We start from the raw sequence: 12,941 nt of genomic DNA on the forward strand, positions 1-12,941 counted from the left end.
ACTTTATCTGCAAAGAAGCTCGCAAAAGTCTCGCAGCCAATGTCCAATTCTCTAATATTTTGTCTGCCCTGGGGCAAAGATGTTAAGGACCGAATTACCCTAAATAATTGGGCCGGGCGTGAGCTAGCAGACGCAATCGAGGCCGCATAGAAATCTCTCTTTGCGGCCTTGACTGCCATCACATAGGAATTCAGAAGCGTCCTGTAGGATGTTCTGGACACTTCGTCACGAGCGCGACGTCACCGTCTCTCTAGCCGTCTCAGTTCCCGCTTCAGCGAGCGCAACTCCTGGGTATACCAGGGTGCTCGCCTCACACGGGTGCGAAGAGGGCGCCTGGGAGCGATCTCGTCGATGGCTGAGGAGAGCCGGCTGTTCCAGTCCTCCACCAGCTCCTCCAACGAGCCGCCAGGGGGTCCCAGATCCTGCAGAGCCATTTGGAGCCGCCTAGGGTCCATTTGACTCCGCGGGCGAGCCAAAATCAGCTCGCCACCTAAACAGGGTCGGGGTGGGACATTCAGACGGGCCTTCAGGGCATGGCCAACTGCTTGGCCATGGGCACTTATTTGCAAGGAACAAAGTGAGCTTGCTTAGAAAACAAGTCCACAACCACCCAAATCGTTGTTTTCCCATGGCTGGGAGGCAGGCCAGTAATAAAATCCATTCAGATCACTGACCAGGGTCGCTCCGGTGTCTCTAAAGGCTGCAACAGCCCCGGTCCCAACCCGTCATTTGCTATTGAGGCAGGTCTGGCATGATGACATATATTTAGAAATGTCCCCTCTCATGTGGGCCCACCAAAATTGTCTTTGTATGAGGTTTCGGGTCTTTAAGTACCCATAATGTTCCGAAAGTTTGTTATCATGCCCCATAGTCAACACATGTCCTCTGAGAGCTTCTAGAACAAACAGTTTGTTTTGCCTGTACCAACACCCGTCATCTGTCTGCATTAAAGTCCCATCTTTCTTAATCTCCACCTTGTCCCGGTCAGAGAGAGCTGTGTTGAATTTCTCCACCCATGGCTGGGAAGTGATTGGGGCCTCCCTCTTCACCTGGCTGCATGTCACCACCGCTCCCCCCAACTGAGTGGGCGTGGAGTCCACCACCTCATCACGCTGGCTGGCATGCTGGGGGAGGCACAACAGAGTGTCGGACAGGAAATTTGACTTGTAAGTGTGAAACGAAACTTTGAAAATAATTCCTTACCCCTATGAAATTGTTAGTCCCTTGTGTGAAACCTGTGTAACTGTAAATCGCTCAGAGCCAGCAGCTCTGCCGAATTGAGCGATCAATAAATCGAAAAGTATTATTATTATTATTATTATTATTATTATTATTATTATTATTATTATTATTATTTGCGTTTAACCACCTTGGGGCTTTGAGAGCTTCCGAATTTTTATGGTCAGTCCACACCTCAAACAGCATCCTAGCCCCTTCCAGCCCATGTCTCCGACTCCAAGTCACCAGAGCAGGCTTAATGGCGGCTGGCTCTTTGTCCCACACAGCCCAATTCCTTTTGGCACCTGAGAACTTTTTAGAGACGTAGGCTAAGGGGTGCCACATTGGAGGCATCCACCTGGACTATGAACTGCTTAGTTTCATCGGGGTGATGTAAGACCAGCTCAGAAGTGAAAAGAGTCTTTAAACATTCAAAAGCCTGTTAGCACTCTGGGGACCAGTCTAGGTGGCAGCTTGCCTTCTTTCCCCCAGGACCCTTTTTGTTTTGTTTTTAACAGGTCTGTGAAGGACAGTGATACCTGAGCGATGCTGGGGATAAAGGGCATGTAGAAATTGGCAAACCCCAAGGACTGTAGCTGCCTCCTAGTGCATGCGGCTTCCCACCCCCACCACATCCTGAATTTTCTTGGGGTCCATGCCCAAACCCTTCCCAGAGATATGGTACTTCAAAAAGTCCAGCTTCTCCTTATGGAATTCATATTTGGACAGCTTAGCATATAGGTGGTTGTTGTAGAGGGTTTCAGCACCTGTCACACCAATTTAACATGCGCTTCCTTGTTTTTTGAATAAATTAACATGTCATCAAGATAAACCACCACCCCTTTGAACAGGAACCGGTGTAATACTTCATTGATTAAGTTCATGAATACTCTGGGCGCTCCCGCTAATCCAAACAGCACAACCAAATATTCAAACTGTCCCAGCGGGGTGTTGAAGGCAGTTTTAAATTTACCCCCTTCCCTTATTCACACCCAAAAATAGGCATCACAGAGATCCAGCTTGGTAAAGATTTTCCCTTGAGAGGTCTCGGCCAGCAGGTCTTTGATAACAGGAAGGGGGTAGGCATTGGACATAGTCACAGCATTTAGCCCCCAGTAGTCCATACAGAGTCTTAGGCCCCCCGCCATCCTTCTTTTTCCTGAAAAGTACAGGGGCTGCGAAAGGGGAGGTGGTTGGTTGGATGAAACCCCTGCCCAAATTTTTATCAAAGAACCTCCATAACTCTTCATTTTTGGTGGGGTTCATGGAATATAATTTCCCTTTAGGCAGTTTATGACCTGGGAGGATTTTAATGGCACAGTCAGTCTTACAATGGGGAGGCAGTTCATCTGCTTCCTCTTCCTCAAACACCCGCACAAAGTCGGCGGGGATCAGGTTCAACTCTTCCCTCACTAGGTGCACTTGTTCAGCTGCCGGGTGCGGCTCTTCCCCCCACTCGGGGCACCAGAGGTGTTCCCTGCACCTCGGGTCAAGAAACGTGAGAGTTCCCATACTCCCTTGCACATATGGATCATGAGCCTGCAGCCACGGGCTTCCTAATACCATAGGGAACTTGGCTACAGGATTTATTACAAAAGACCTCATCTCCCAGTGTGCTGACACCCCCATGGGCAGGTGTACTGGCCAATATCAGCAAACCTCCTTCATAGGAGCACCGTCCATCTGAGAAAATACCATGGGAATTTTTGAGTTTGTGCACCTTCGCCCCCAGTCCAGTAACAATTGCAGGGCTAATTAAGTTTCTGGTACATCCTGAATCTATAAGAGCCCTTACTTGAATATGGGTACCCACTTTGGGGTTAACTATGGTAACAGTCCAATAGAACAAGGGGGAGATATGTCTCACCAATTCGTGCACTGGGGGGTTTCGGGCCTGCTAGTTGGCACCCTTCACAGCAGGTCCCGGCCTTTGCCTGCTGACTGTACTTCACCATCGCTGGATGAGGAGGACGACCCTTCCAGGGTGTTGTGAGCTTCGGCCTGAAGGGCTTTTGGAATCTTAGGGCATCTCCCTGGCGACTTGGTCCTTTTCTCCTTTGGTTCCTCACGTCGTTCTCTCTCTGCTCTTGGCTCCAGGGCACTCTGCAGCAAAGTGGCCCGATTTCTCACAGCATAGACAAAGCCCAAGCCTCATCCGGTTCTCACAGTCACCCCCGGGCAGCAGTCCTCTGCCCCAAAAAGGTTTCTGGCTCCCGGCCCCTCTTCCCGGGGTCTTGTGCTGGTACAGCTTCACCAGGTTGTGCCGATTCTCAGCCTCACAGGCCACCTGTATCTACCACCATCCCACACGTTAAGGGGTTGTCTTGAGCTAGCGCCTTCTCCAGGATGGTGGTGTTTAACCCGGCTCTGTAGAACTCAAACAGGACTTCTTCGGACCATCTCTGAAGCTTGGCGGCATAGGACTTGAATTCATCCGAGTACTCCTGCACCGACCGACTCCCTTGCTGCAACCCCCGGAGTCGGGTGCATGCCTTCTCCAACTCAAGCGGGTCTTCAAATTGGCAGTGCAGGGCACGTCTCTCAACTCGGATGCTTGCACATTGTAGAGGCCTACAAACCAGTCAGCTGCCCTGTCTCAGAGTCGGGACCCCACATAATCCACATGGTGCTCATTGGAGGCAAATGTGTTACTCTCACAGGAGTTTCCACACCTGGATCACAAAGAACACCAGCTTCCCCGGGCTGTTGTCAAACGTAGCTTCCAGGGCATCTCGGGGTTGCTCCCTCTCTGGGTGCAGGTCTGCTCCCCACTTCATCCTCTGACTCTTCGGAGTCTTCCTTCACCATTAGTTCTTTGACCACCTTGGGGAAGTTTTTGATTAGATACTGGAACCCTTCTTTCAGTTCTCACACCTTGGCCCTCAGGTCACCTTGGCCTCACCCAGCCCCTTCCTCTTCCCATTCCTCAATCACTTTCACCCGCTCAGGGTCATCATGGAATGTACGGGAGACTCTGTGCCTTTCGTGCTTGGGTCGGCCCTTTGCACCTCTGAGGCTGGGGGTGCTCACCAACCATGCTGGGTCTTCCCACCAGTCAGGGCTGTCTTGTCTTGGTTTGGGTTTCTTGGGCTTGGTGCCTGTTGCTCAGTTGTTCTTTCATCTGTCGGGTTCGGGGTTGGGGTTCTCGAGTTCTGACCCAGTACCCGTGCTCATCCCAGTGCCTCCGTCATTGTCGGCCATTGTGGTGTAGGTGACAGTTGGGGGTAATAGGGAGTTCTGACACTCTGTCAGACCCCGATCGAGTTATACTCAACAACTCTCACTTTGGCAGTGATAAGTTCGAGTACATGCAAGATCCAGAAAATCACAGTGTCAGAACTGAAGACCTTTGGTGGTAAATTCAAAGAAAAGCCCCTTCCTCTTCTCCAAACATACCTCACATGCAGACCACGCCTAGCGTTGCCATCCCAATCAAGTGAGAGACATATGGCTGGGTTATCTACGTTCAGGGATGGCACAGAAAGCCGTTCAAGTACACCTTCCCTTGGGAAAGCAAAAGGGAGGGAAGGAGGATGACTTGGGAAGTTATGTCTGCCACAAGCAAAGGTCTCATTCATTCACCCCCTCCCCTAAGGAATTCCCTCCCCCTATAACAATGGCAACCAAAGCAACCGAAACTAGCAAGGTTTGACATTAGGAATCCTTCAGTTATGTTACATGAATGTACAGCTTGGTTCTGTATGAATCTCAAGGGCAAGGGTCCATTCATCAACCAGTTCCCAGCCCCTCAACTTGACTGGGGTTTTGCTATTTAACTGATGCACGTTATCTGCATTTATGAAGTCTTTGATCCTCATTAGAATTACCCTTTAGTCTCTTTCGCAGCTGAATCTCTTCTGAAAAGAAGTCAGAATCTGGAAAAGAAGAAATGACACAGAGTGAACAACAACAAAAAATGTTCTTCATTTATGGCCCGATGACCATGAAGATAGCACAAACCTTTTGCTGTCCAAGTGTGCAATTACTGTATCAAATGAAGCATGTTGCATAAATTCAGGCTAAAAATTATAATATAAAGTCCACCCACTTAATGATCCTCACTTTCCATTCAGATCTTTGGTCTCCCACCCTCACTTTCCTAATATATACATATTTCTAATATGAGATGGGCTGACTCACAGGACCAGGCCACATGCAATTTCATTTCTGATGATGATACATTCACTTCCACCTTTGTACAGAGCCTCAGAGAGTTGATGGAAGTCATGGGAAGTAAAACTGAAGGCTTAACATAAACTATAATGTATGTAACATTTTAAAAGGTTCTTTTAACACAGAGAGAGTCTGGTCACAATTTGCCACATTTTCACTTCCTTTGGTTGTTGCGAGACTATGCCACCCCACCTGCTGCCAGTGACATACTTCACAGGTGCCCCTCCCCCAGTCCAGTAAAGTGGTGTTAGATGAGTGGGCTGTGAGGAGTTTCCCTTCTGAAACCCTGATGCCCCTGACAGCAGTGCCCACACCTCCGTGGCTTCCTTGGCCAGAGAACAATCCTGGCATATGGAGCAAATGGGTCTGGTATGCTGATGTCTGACACATGTGTGGGTAGGATTGACCCAAAATACCTTACCTTCTGCCGGTGAGGGGCTCCAGGCTGCTCCCCTGGATTGTGCCAGGCACGTCATACAGGGGACGCTCTAGCATTTGCCCAAAAACTCTATGGTTATCATAGAGTTTTTAGCCAAATGCTAGAGTGTCCTCCACGTGATGTGCCCAGTGCGATGACATCATCTCTGGGTGACATCATTGTGCCAGGCATGTCAGATGCAGTGGGGCTCTTTGGGGGTGGGGCTCCCCCCACTGGCCAGCAGTGGATCGGGCCCCCCAAAGTCTGGGAAAACCCTGCCCCCATTGGGGTGTCTGTGTGTCAACCCTATGTGTGGGAGTTGCCTACCACTGTACGAAGAGCTGAATGGCAAAGCAAAAAGCAATCTACAGTGCAAATCTAAGCAGAGCTACACCCTTCTCAACCCACTGACTTCTGTGGACTTAGAAGGATGCAGCAATCCTAAGCAGGTCTGCTCAAAATCTTCCCTGGATCTATTCAGTGGGACTTACTCTTGGGAAAGTGTTCTTGGAATTGAACTATTAGTGACTTTGATTGGAGCAAGGTTATAGAATCATAGAATGTTATAGTTGGAAGGGACCTTGCAGGTCATCTAGTTCAACCCCCTGAACTCTGCAGGAGCATAGCTGAAAGATAGCCCTACATACCTACAACATACCCGAAAGATTGTCGTCCAGCCTCTGCTTGAAAACATCCAGTGAAGGAGCATCCATCACCTCCCGAGGCAGTCTGTTCCACTGCTCAACCACTCTGTCAGGAAGTCTCTCCTGCTCTTTAGCCGGTAACGACTCCATTGTAATTTCCACCCATTAGACCTAGTCTTGCAATCTGGAGCAAGAGAGGATAGATCTGCTCCATCTTCTACATGACAGCCCTTCCGATACTTGAAAACTGCAATCTTTCCCAGGCTAAACATACCCAACTCTTTCAGCTTTTCCTCATAAGACTTGGATTCCAAACCTCTCACCATCCTGGTTGCCCTCGAGCTTGTCAACATCCTTCCTAAAATGTGGTGCCCAAAACTGGACACAGTACTCCAGGTGAGGCCTGACCATAGCATTCCTGAAGGCTGATTCGTTGGTGCCAAAAGCATGTTTTCCACCATGCACACGTAGAGCAGAAAGCCATGCCCATCCCAGCTCACTGAAGTGGGTTTCACTCTAATATGTGTGATTGCAACACTTGTGCTTATTGCATGCATACATTACATTTTTATGTCTACATAACAGCCAGGATCACCACCAGGTTGTGTCCTGGAAAACAAGCCACAGTGCTGCAGCTCGCAACCACTTTTGTAACTGTATGTTTGGTGGGCCAAATCTTATTGGGGTTTTCACCTATTTACTTCCGCCGCAAGACTATTTTCTGATATTTTGGACGGTCATAAATGTTGTTGCTGCTGCAGGTAGGAGGAAAAAGGGCAAGGCTGTGAACCCAGAATCTGAAGCCCTGACCTGTGCTTATCTTCTAGCTGAGTACAGACTTCCTCTTGGGCCTCATCAGCCAAATCGGAATGAAGCTTCCCCGCAAATGAGCTGAGGCTGTGGAGGGATTGTGCTGCAACCAAAGTATATAAAACTGAGTGCATGCCTCCCCGGGGCCCCCCTCCCCCCTCCCACAACTGGCAACCACTTTGCTAGTACAAGGCAAGGGGCCCAGTGCTTATGGATGCCACGTTTATGAAGGGTCAGCATTAGACACTTGGCAGTCCTGTGTCTAGGTGAAGTCATCCACTCCATGTTTTATGGATTCCAAGACCCAACTTCCCAGGTTAGTACATATTTTCAGCTTTACAAGCCATTTCATTAACATCCATACTCTGATCAGATCCAGACTGGATTACTTCAATCTGAGCGACATAGGAATGCCTTCAAATCAGAGGTCATTTCGGGGGGGAATCGCGGGAGATCACAGTTCCCCCGGGTGAGGTACGGAGGCGGGGCACATGACGAAGCCCCGCCCCCTGCTTCCGGCCCTCAATCAGCCAGGAGGAGGCAGGAGAAGAGGGAGGATAAGTTGCTTCCTCCCTGCCTCTCCCCACCCCTGCCTGCCTGCCTGGGGCCAGGGAGGGCCTTCGCGGGGCTTCCTCGCACTCCCGCCGGCCTTGCAGGTCCACCGCTGGGCCCCTCATGGTGGTCATGTCAGGGGGTGTGGCCTCATGACACACTTCCAGTGATGTCAGGGGGTGTGGCATATGCTAATGAGTTATGCTAATGAGTTCCCCTAGCTCTTTTTCTACGAAACGAGCCCTGCTTCAAATACTGCTGGAAAGCTTCGGCTGATAGAGAACCCTGCAGCGAGGTGGCTGATGGGCTCACACCTCCCTGGCCCTGAAAGAGCTGGGATCAGTCCAGAGTGTCGGCGGCCTCCCTTGCTCCCTCCCACATCCACACCTTCCTGCTACCAACCAGGGCCTTCCACTTGGTCCTTCCCCAGGGCTGGTAGCTCTCCGGGTTGGGGAGATCCCAGGAATTGGTTGGTGGAGCCCTGCGTGGGGGGGGCAGTGGGGTTTGGGGAGTGGAGGGACCCCAGCAGGGTACGACACCACCCTCCAAAGCAGCAGTTTTCTCCAGGGAATCAGAGTTGTCTAGTCCAGGTTAGGAGCCCCCCTGGAGTTTGGGGTTGGGGAAGAGAAGGACATCAGCTAGGGTTGGTAGCTCTGGGTTGGGAAATACCTGGAGATTTTTTTTGGGGGGGGTTGGAGCCTGGGGAGGGGCCTCAGCAGGGTATCATGCCATAAAGGCCACCTTCTGAAGAGGCCATTTTCTCCAGGGAAACTGATGTCTGTTGCCTAATCCCAAGAAATCTCCAACCACCCCCTGGAGGTTGGCAGTCCTAACCTCAGCCATGGAGTCCACCCTCCTAAGCGGCCATTTTCTCCTGGGGAACAGAACCTGTGTATATATTGTAAGTCTGGGAAATCACCAGGCTCCACCTGGAGACTGGCAACCTGGTCCTTCATTTGTCTCTACATTCAGAGATGAGTGGGTGTCTACTTTAATTTTTGTTGGGTGGATGTTTCTTAGATATTCTTGTTCTTCCCCCTCTCCTACTCCTGATCTATTTGGTTATATTTCGTCCTGCAGGGCTATTCTTTATACTGTCTTTATCAATAAGGAGTCTTAAGTGGGTTTGGGCAGGTATATTGCTTTATTTACATTTGTTATCCATGTTGGAAGGTACAGGTTGGATCCCCAGACTTTCCATGCATGAAAAGGGTGGCAACATATGACTGATTTCCTCCTCCTACTGCAGACCTTCAACCCTCTAGTCTTCACAGGTTTTCCGGGGATCTCGTGTCCCCACAAGCAGCATTCGGGGGACATTTTGGGCTTCCCTGGAAGGGGGAGAGTGTGGAAAGTCCACCCTGCTGACGGAGATCCACTTCATTAGGGAAACAGGTCTGCAGAATCTGAGTATATAACTGATAGGGCGGGATAGAATTTTTAAATAAATGTTCTTAATGTCAGACCTCAGTACTATAACCCTAACCATAGATCAACATGCATAAGAGGAACCCAGGGCAGAAATGAAGACACTTTGTTCACAATTATCCATTCCTTACCTATCATTATTCTTCTGATCATCATCTTACAACTCTATGTTATGAAGCACCAAAACTGACCACTGCAAAGGAGAAGTACACAACCATGAAGTACAACAACCTTTCTACATTCTGTGGTTCATTATTCTGAGCCAAACGGGCTTATTTTTCAATGCAGCCATTTAGTTTTGCAATGATGTGGTGGCTACCAATAAACGTTAATGAATAGACCACCAGGACAGCAAATCCCCTTGGCCATTTGAATGGGGGGTTCAAGTTGAAATGGGCTGAGAATGAGCACAGAGTGTGGGGCCATGTAAACATTTGTGTCTGGAGTTGTCTGGAAAAACTAGTACTTCTAGAGAGATGTTTGTGTGTTACTGTTGCTTTGGGATCAGTGTTCTTACATTTGTAACACCACTTGCTTCCGTATTCTCAGCCTACAAATAAATAGATTATTGCAAATATCCCATAAATTTGTGTGCCTCTCTGGCAAAAGTTCATTGACTGTGTAACAGTCAACCCTAAAGTCTCACCCGTTAGTGGAAGGGGGAAGTGAAAACAATACATTCATTGTCCATTTCAGTTTCCAGACTTAGCATAAAAAGGAGGAAGTCTCTAATGGGTTACTAGCAGACTGAAGCATTTTTACACCACTCAGATGCTTGTTCATCCTCAACACTGTTCCAGCCATGAGTAACTTCACGGGGATCCTTCTCTTCTTCACTCTCATACTCTGGGCACAGGAGCCGAGCACGAGGGGTCCTTCTGCTGTTGGTTTCCAGGAATGCAGGCAAACCCTAAAAGTCCCTGCTCTGGAGGTTCTTCCTGGAGGTGGCTGGGATAACTTGAGAAACCTGGACATGGTGAGAGTGATTAACCTGAACTGTTCATTGTGCAGAACTACTGAAGATGGGGCTTACTTAATTCCCAATGAGGTCTTCACCATCGCCCGCAAACCAAGTTATCTGAAGTTTAACTCTGAGATCGAGTCTTGGATGGATTGCCAGACTGCCACCTCTGCTCCCATCGATTACAGAGCTGTCATCTTCCTTTATCAGTGGCAAGTTCTCCAGTGACTTCCACGGGATGAAAACTCACCAAGTGAGAGATCAGGCGGTAACTACCAGGGTTCAGGTCAGAAATCTGGTTTACACTGTAAAATCTGACCCTGCAACAATGTTAGATGAAGGCTTCCAGTGGCAGGTTATTAACATTGCTAGCCATAAGGAGAACAACCAGACTTGAATGGCTGACTACTTAGCAGAAATCTTGATGCTGAACTATGGCACACATGTCATCACTAATGTGGATGCTGGTGCCAGCCTTGTCAAGGAGGATCAAATCAAATCCACCTTTCTGAAAGACAGCTGGTCCATGCAAAGTTCTATCACAGCTGCAGCTGGGGTCTCTTTTCGTGATGTTGTTGACTTCAATAGCGGTATTGCAGCCAGCACGGACGGTTTTTTCACCAAGCAGTACCAAACCAACTGCACCAACTCCAAGGTGGAGAGCATTGGGGGACTGCCTTTTTATCCGGGGATTACCCTGAAAACTTGGCAAGAGAGCATCACCAACCAGCTGGTAGCAATTGACCGTTCAGGTTTGCCTTTGCGATTTTTCATCACTCCAAACCACCTGCTAGGATTGCCCAGCCCCATAGTGAAGAGATTGTCCTGCACTGTGAAGTCTGCCATCTCTCACCATTACACCTTCAATACTTACCCTGGCTGCACAAATGCAGCCTCACCAAACTTTAACTTCCATGCCAACACTGATGAAGCAATTTCTCCTTTGGAGGTGCCTATCAGGACTGTGTTCAACTAGAGGGTCCTGATGCTACTGTGGCCTGCCAAAGTCTGAAACAGAGGAACCCACTCACTGGAGCACTCTCCTGCCCTGTGGGATATGCCCCAGTAAGACTGAGCTCCCAGCAATGTGCAGGAGGGTTTAGCCACTTTTAGACTGCCACAAGGACTGCCTTGTCTGGAAGATATTCTGCAAGGTGGTTTGCAAGGATGTTTTCACAGCCTCCAAAGTGCAATTTAGTGCATACTGGTGTGCAGCAAGAGGCCAGGTGCCTGAAAACACCAGATACCTCTTTGGGGGGCTCTTTAGTGCCAAGACCACCAACCCCATGACTAATGCCCAGTCCTGTCCTTCCAGTTTCTTCCAGCTCAAGCTTTTTGACCAGCTCAGAATCTGTGTGAGCAGAGATGAAAGAGGGCAGAGGTATTCGGTGCCCTTTGGAGGGTTCTTTAGCTGCCAGGTGGGAAACCCTTTGGTGGGATCCTACAATGGAACCGATAGTGACCCATACCCCAAGAGGTGCCCAGCTGGATTTCGTCGGCACCTGGCCACGATCACTGATGGATGCCAAGTGGAATACTGTGTCAAAGCAGGACTCTTCGCAGAAGGGCCACTGCCCCAGGTCAGGCTCCCACCGGTCACTCGCAAGCCTTCTGCAGGTCTGACTGCTACTGACACTGTCCTGGTGGCAATCGGACCTGGGTTGAGGATTCCCAGAGCAAATGGAGGACAAGTAGCTGGAGGAACGGGAAAGGCAAACAGTTTAGTGGGAGTGATACCATGAATTATGCTATATGCTAACATGCTTTCCATAGGCTTCTCCCTTTCCTCAACCCAAAGCCGGCACAATCAGTCACAGCCATGGACTTCCTCTTGCTCCTCTTCCAGAATTGTTTTCAGTGAACAGATGTAAGAGCGGGGGCAACAGCACTTTTATGCACTTCCTTTTGTATCCACTATAAGCATATTGCATGAAACTTTTGCAAAGGATTTAGGATAGGATTATGCCGGGCAGATGCGAGGGGACTGTCGCCGGCCTCAGCCCAAGGCCTGGCAGAACATCTCTGCCTCGCAGGCCCTGTGGAACTTTAGCAGATCGGGCAGGGCCCGGATGGCGTCTGGCAGAGAATGCCACCCGGCTGGGGCCAAGGCTGAGAAGGCCCTGGCCCTGGTCGAGGCCAGCCGGACATCTTTGGGGCCGGGAATCACCAGGAGGTTCTTGTCTGCTGATCTCAAAGCCCTTCGGGGGACATATCGGGGGAGGTGGTCCCGAAGATGCGTAGGTCCCTGACCGTTAAGGGCTTTAAAGGTAAGCACCAAAACCTTGAGTCTGATCCAGTGCTCCACTGGCGAGATCACAGATTGTGGAGATCACAGAGATTTCTATGGGCAATGCTGTTCATACAGGGGAAGGGAGTTTTTTCCTGCATGCTCTCTGGATACTTTGTTAGGAATTCTGATTTTCAAGAACAACCTCCAGCCACTGTGCAGGATTCCTGCGCGCGGGGGGGGGGGGGGGGAGATACCTTGACACCAGTACAAAAGCATCTATATTAAGATGTTTCTGCACCCTTGACTTTTCAAGCTGACACATAGTTTGACTAATCCCAGAATAATTGCAATGTGGCAGAAACGACCTCCTGTAAAACTGGACTGAAACTGCGTAGGGTTATTCTGCATTGACATTGCTCCTTTAATAGCACCGACACTGCAGAAACAGATACACGCAGGACAGAGCATACAGCACAGACCACCACCCACGGCTGCCTCTAAAATTCT

At 49.6% G+C, this 12,941-nt stretch overlaps 1 protein-coding gene across 1 annotated transcript; it reads left to right on the top strand.

The window, feature by feature from the left end:
• Window positions 1-10,045: 10,045 nt before the first annotated feature.
• On the top strand, window positions 10,046-11,946 carry MPEG1 (macrophage expressed 1). Its single transcript, XM_015409644.1, is given in 4 exon segments — window positions 10,046-10,407; window positions 10,409-11,133; window positions 11,136-11,311; window positions 11,314-11,946. Coding segments are annotated over 4 exon segments (1,896 nt in total).
• The last annotated feature ends 995 nt before the right edge of the window (window positions 11,947-12,941 follow it).

The sequence above is a fragment of the Gekko japonicus genome, unplaced genomic scaffold (genome assembly GCF_001447785.1).
Source record: "Gekko japonicus isolate JY-2015 unplaced genomic scaffold, Gekko_japonicus_V1.1 scaffold2932, whole genome shotgun sequence".
NCBI lineage: Eukaryota > Metazoa > Chordata > Lepidosauria > Squamata > Gekkonidae > Gekko > Gekko japonicus.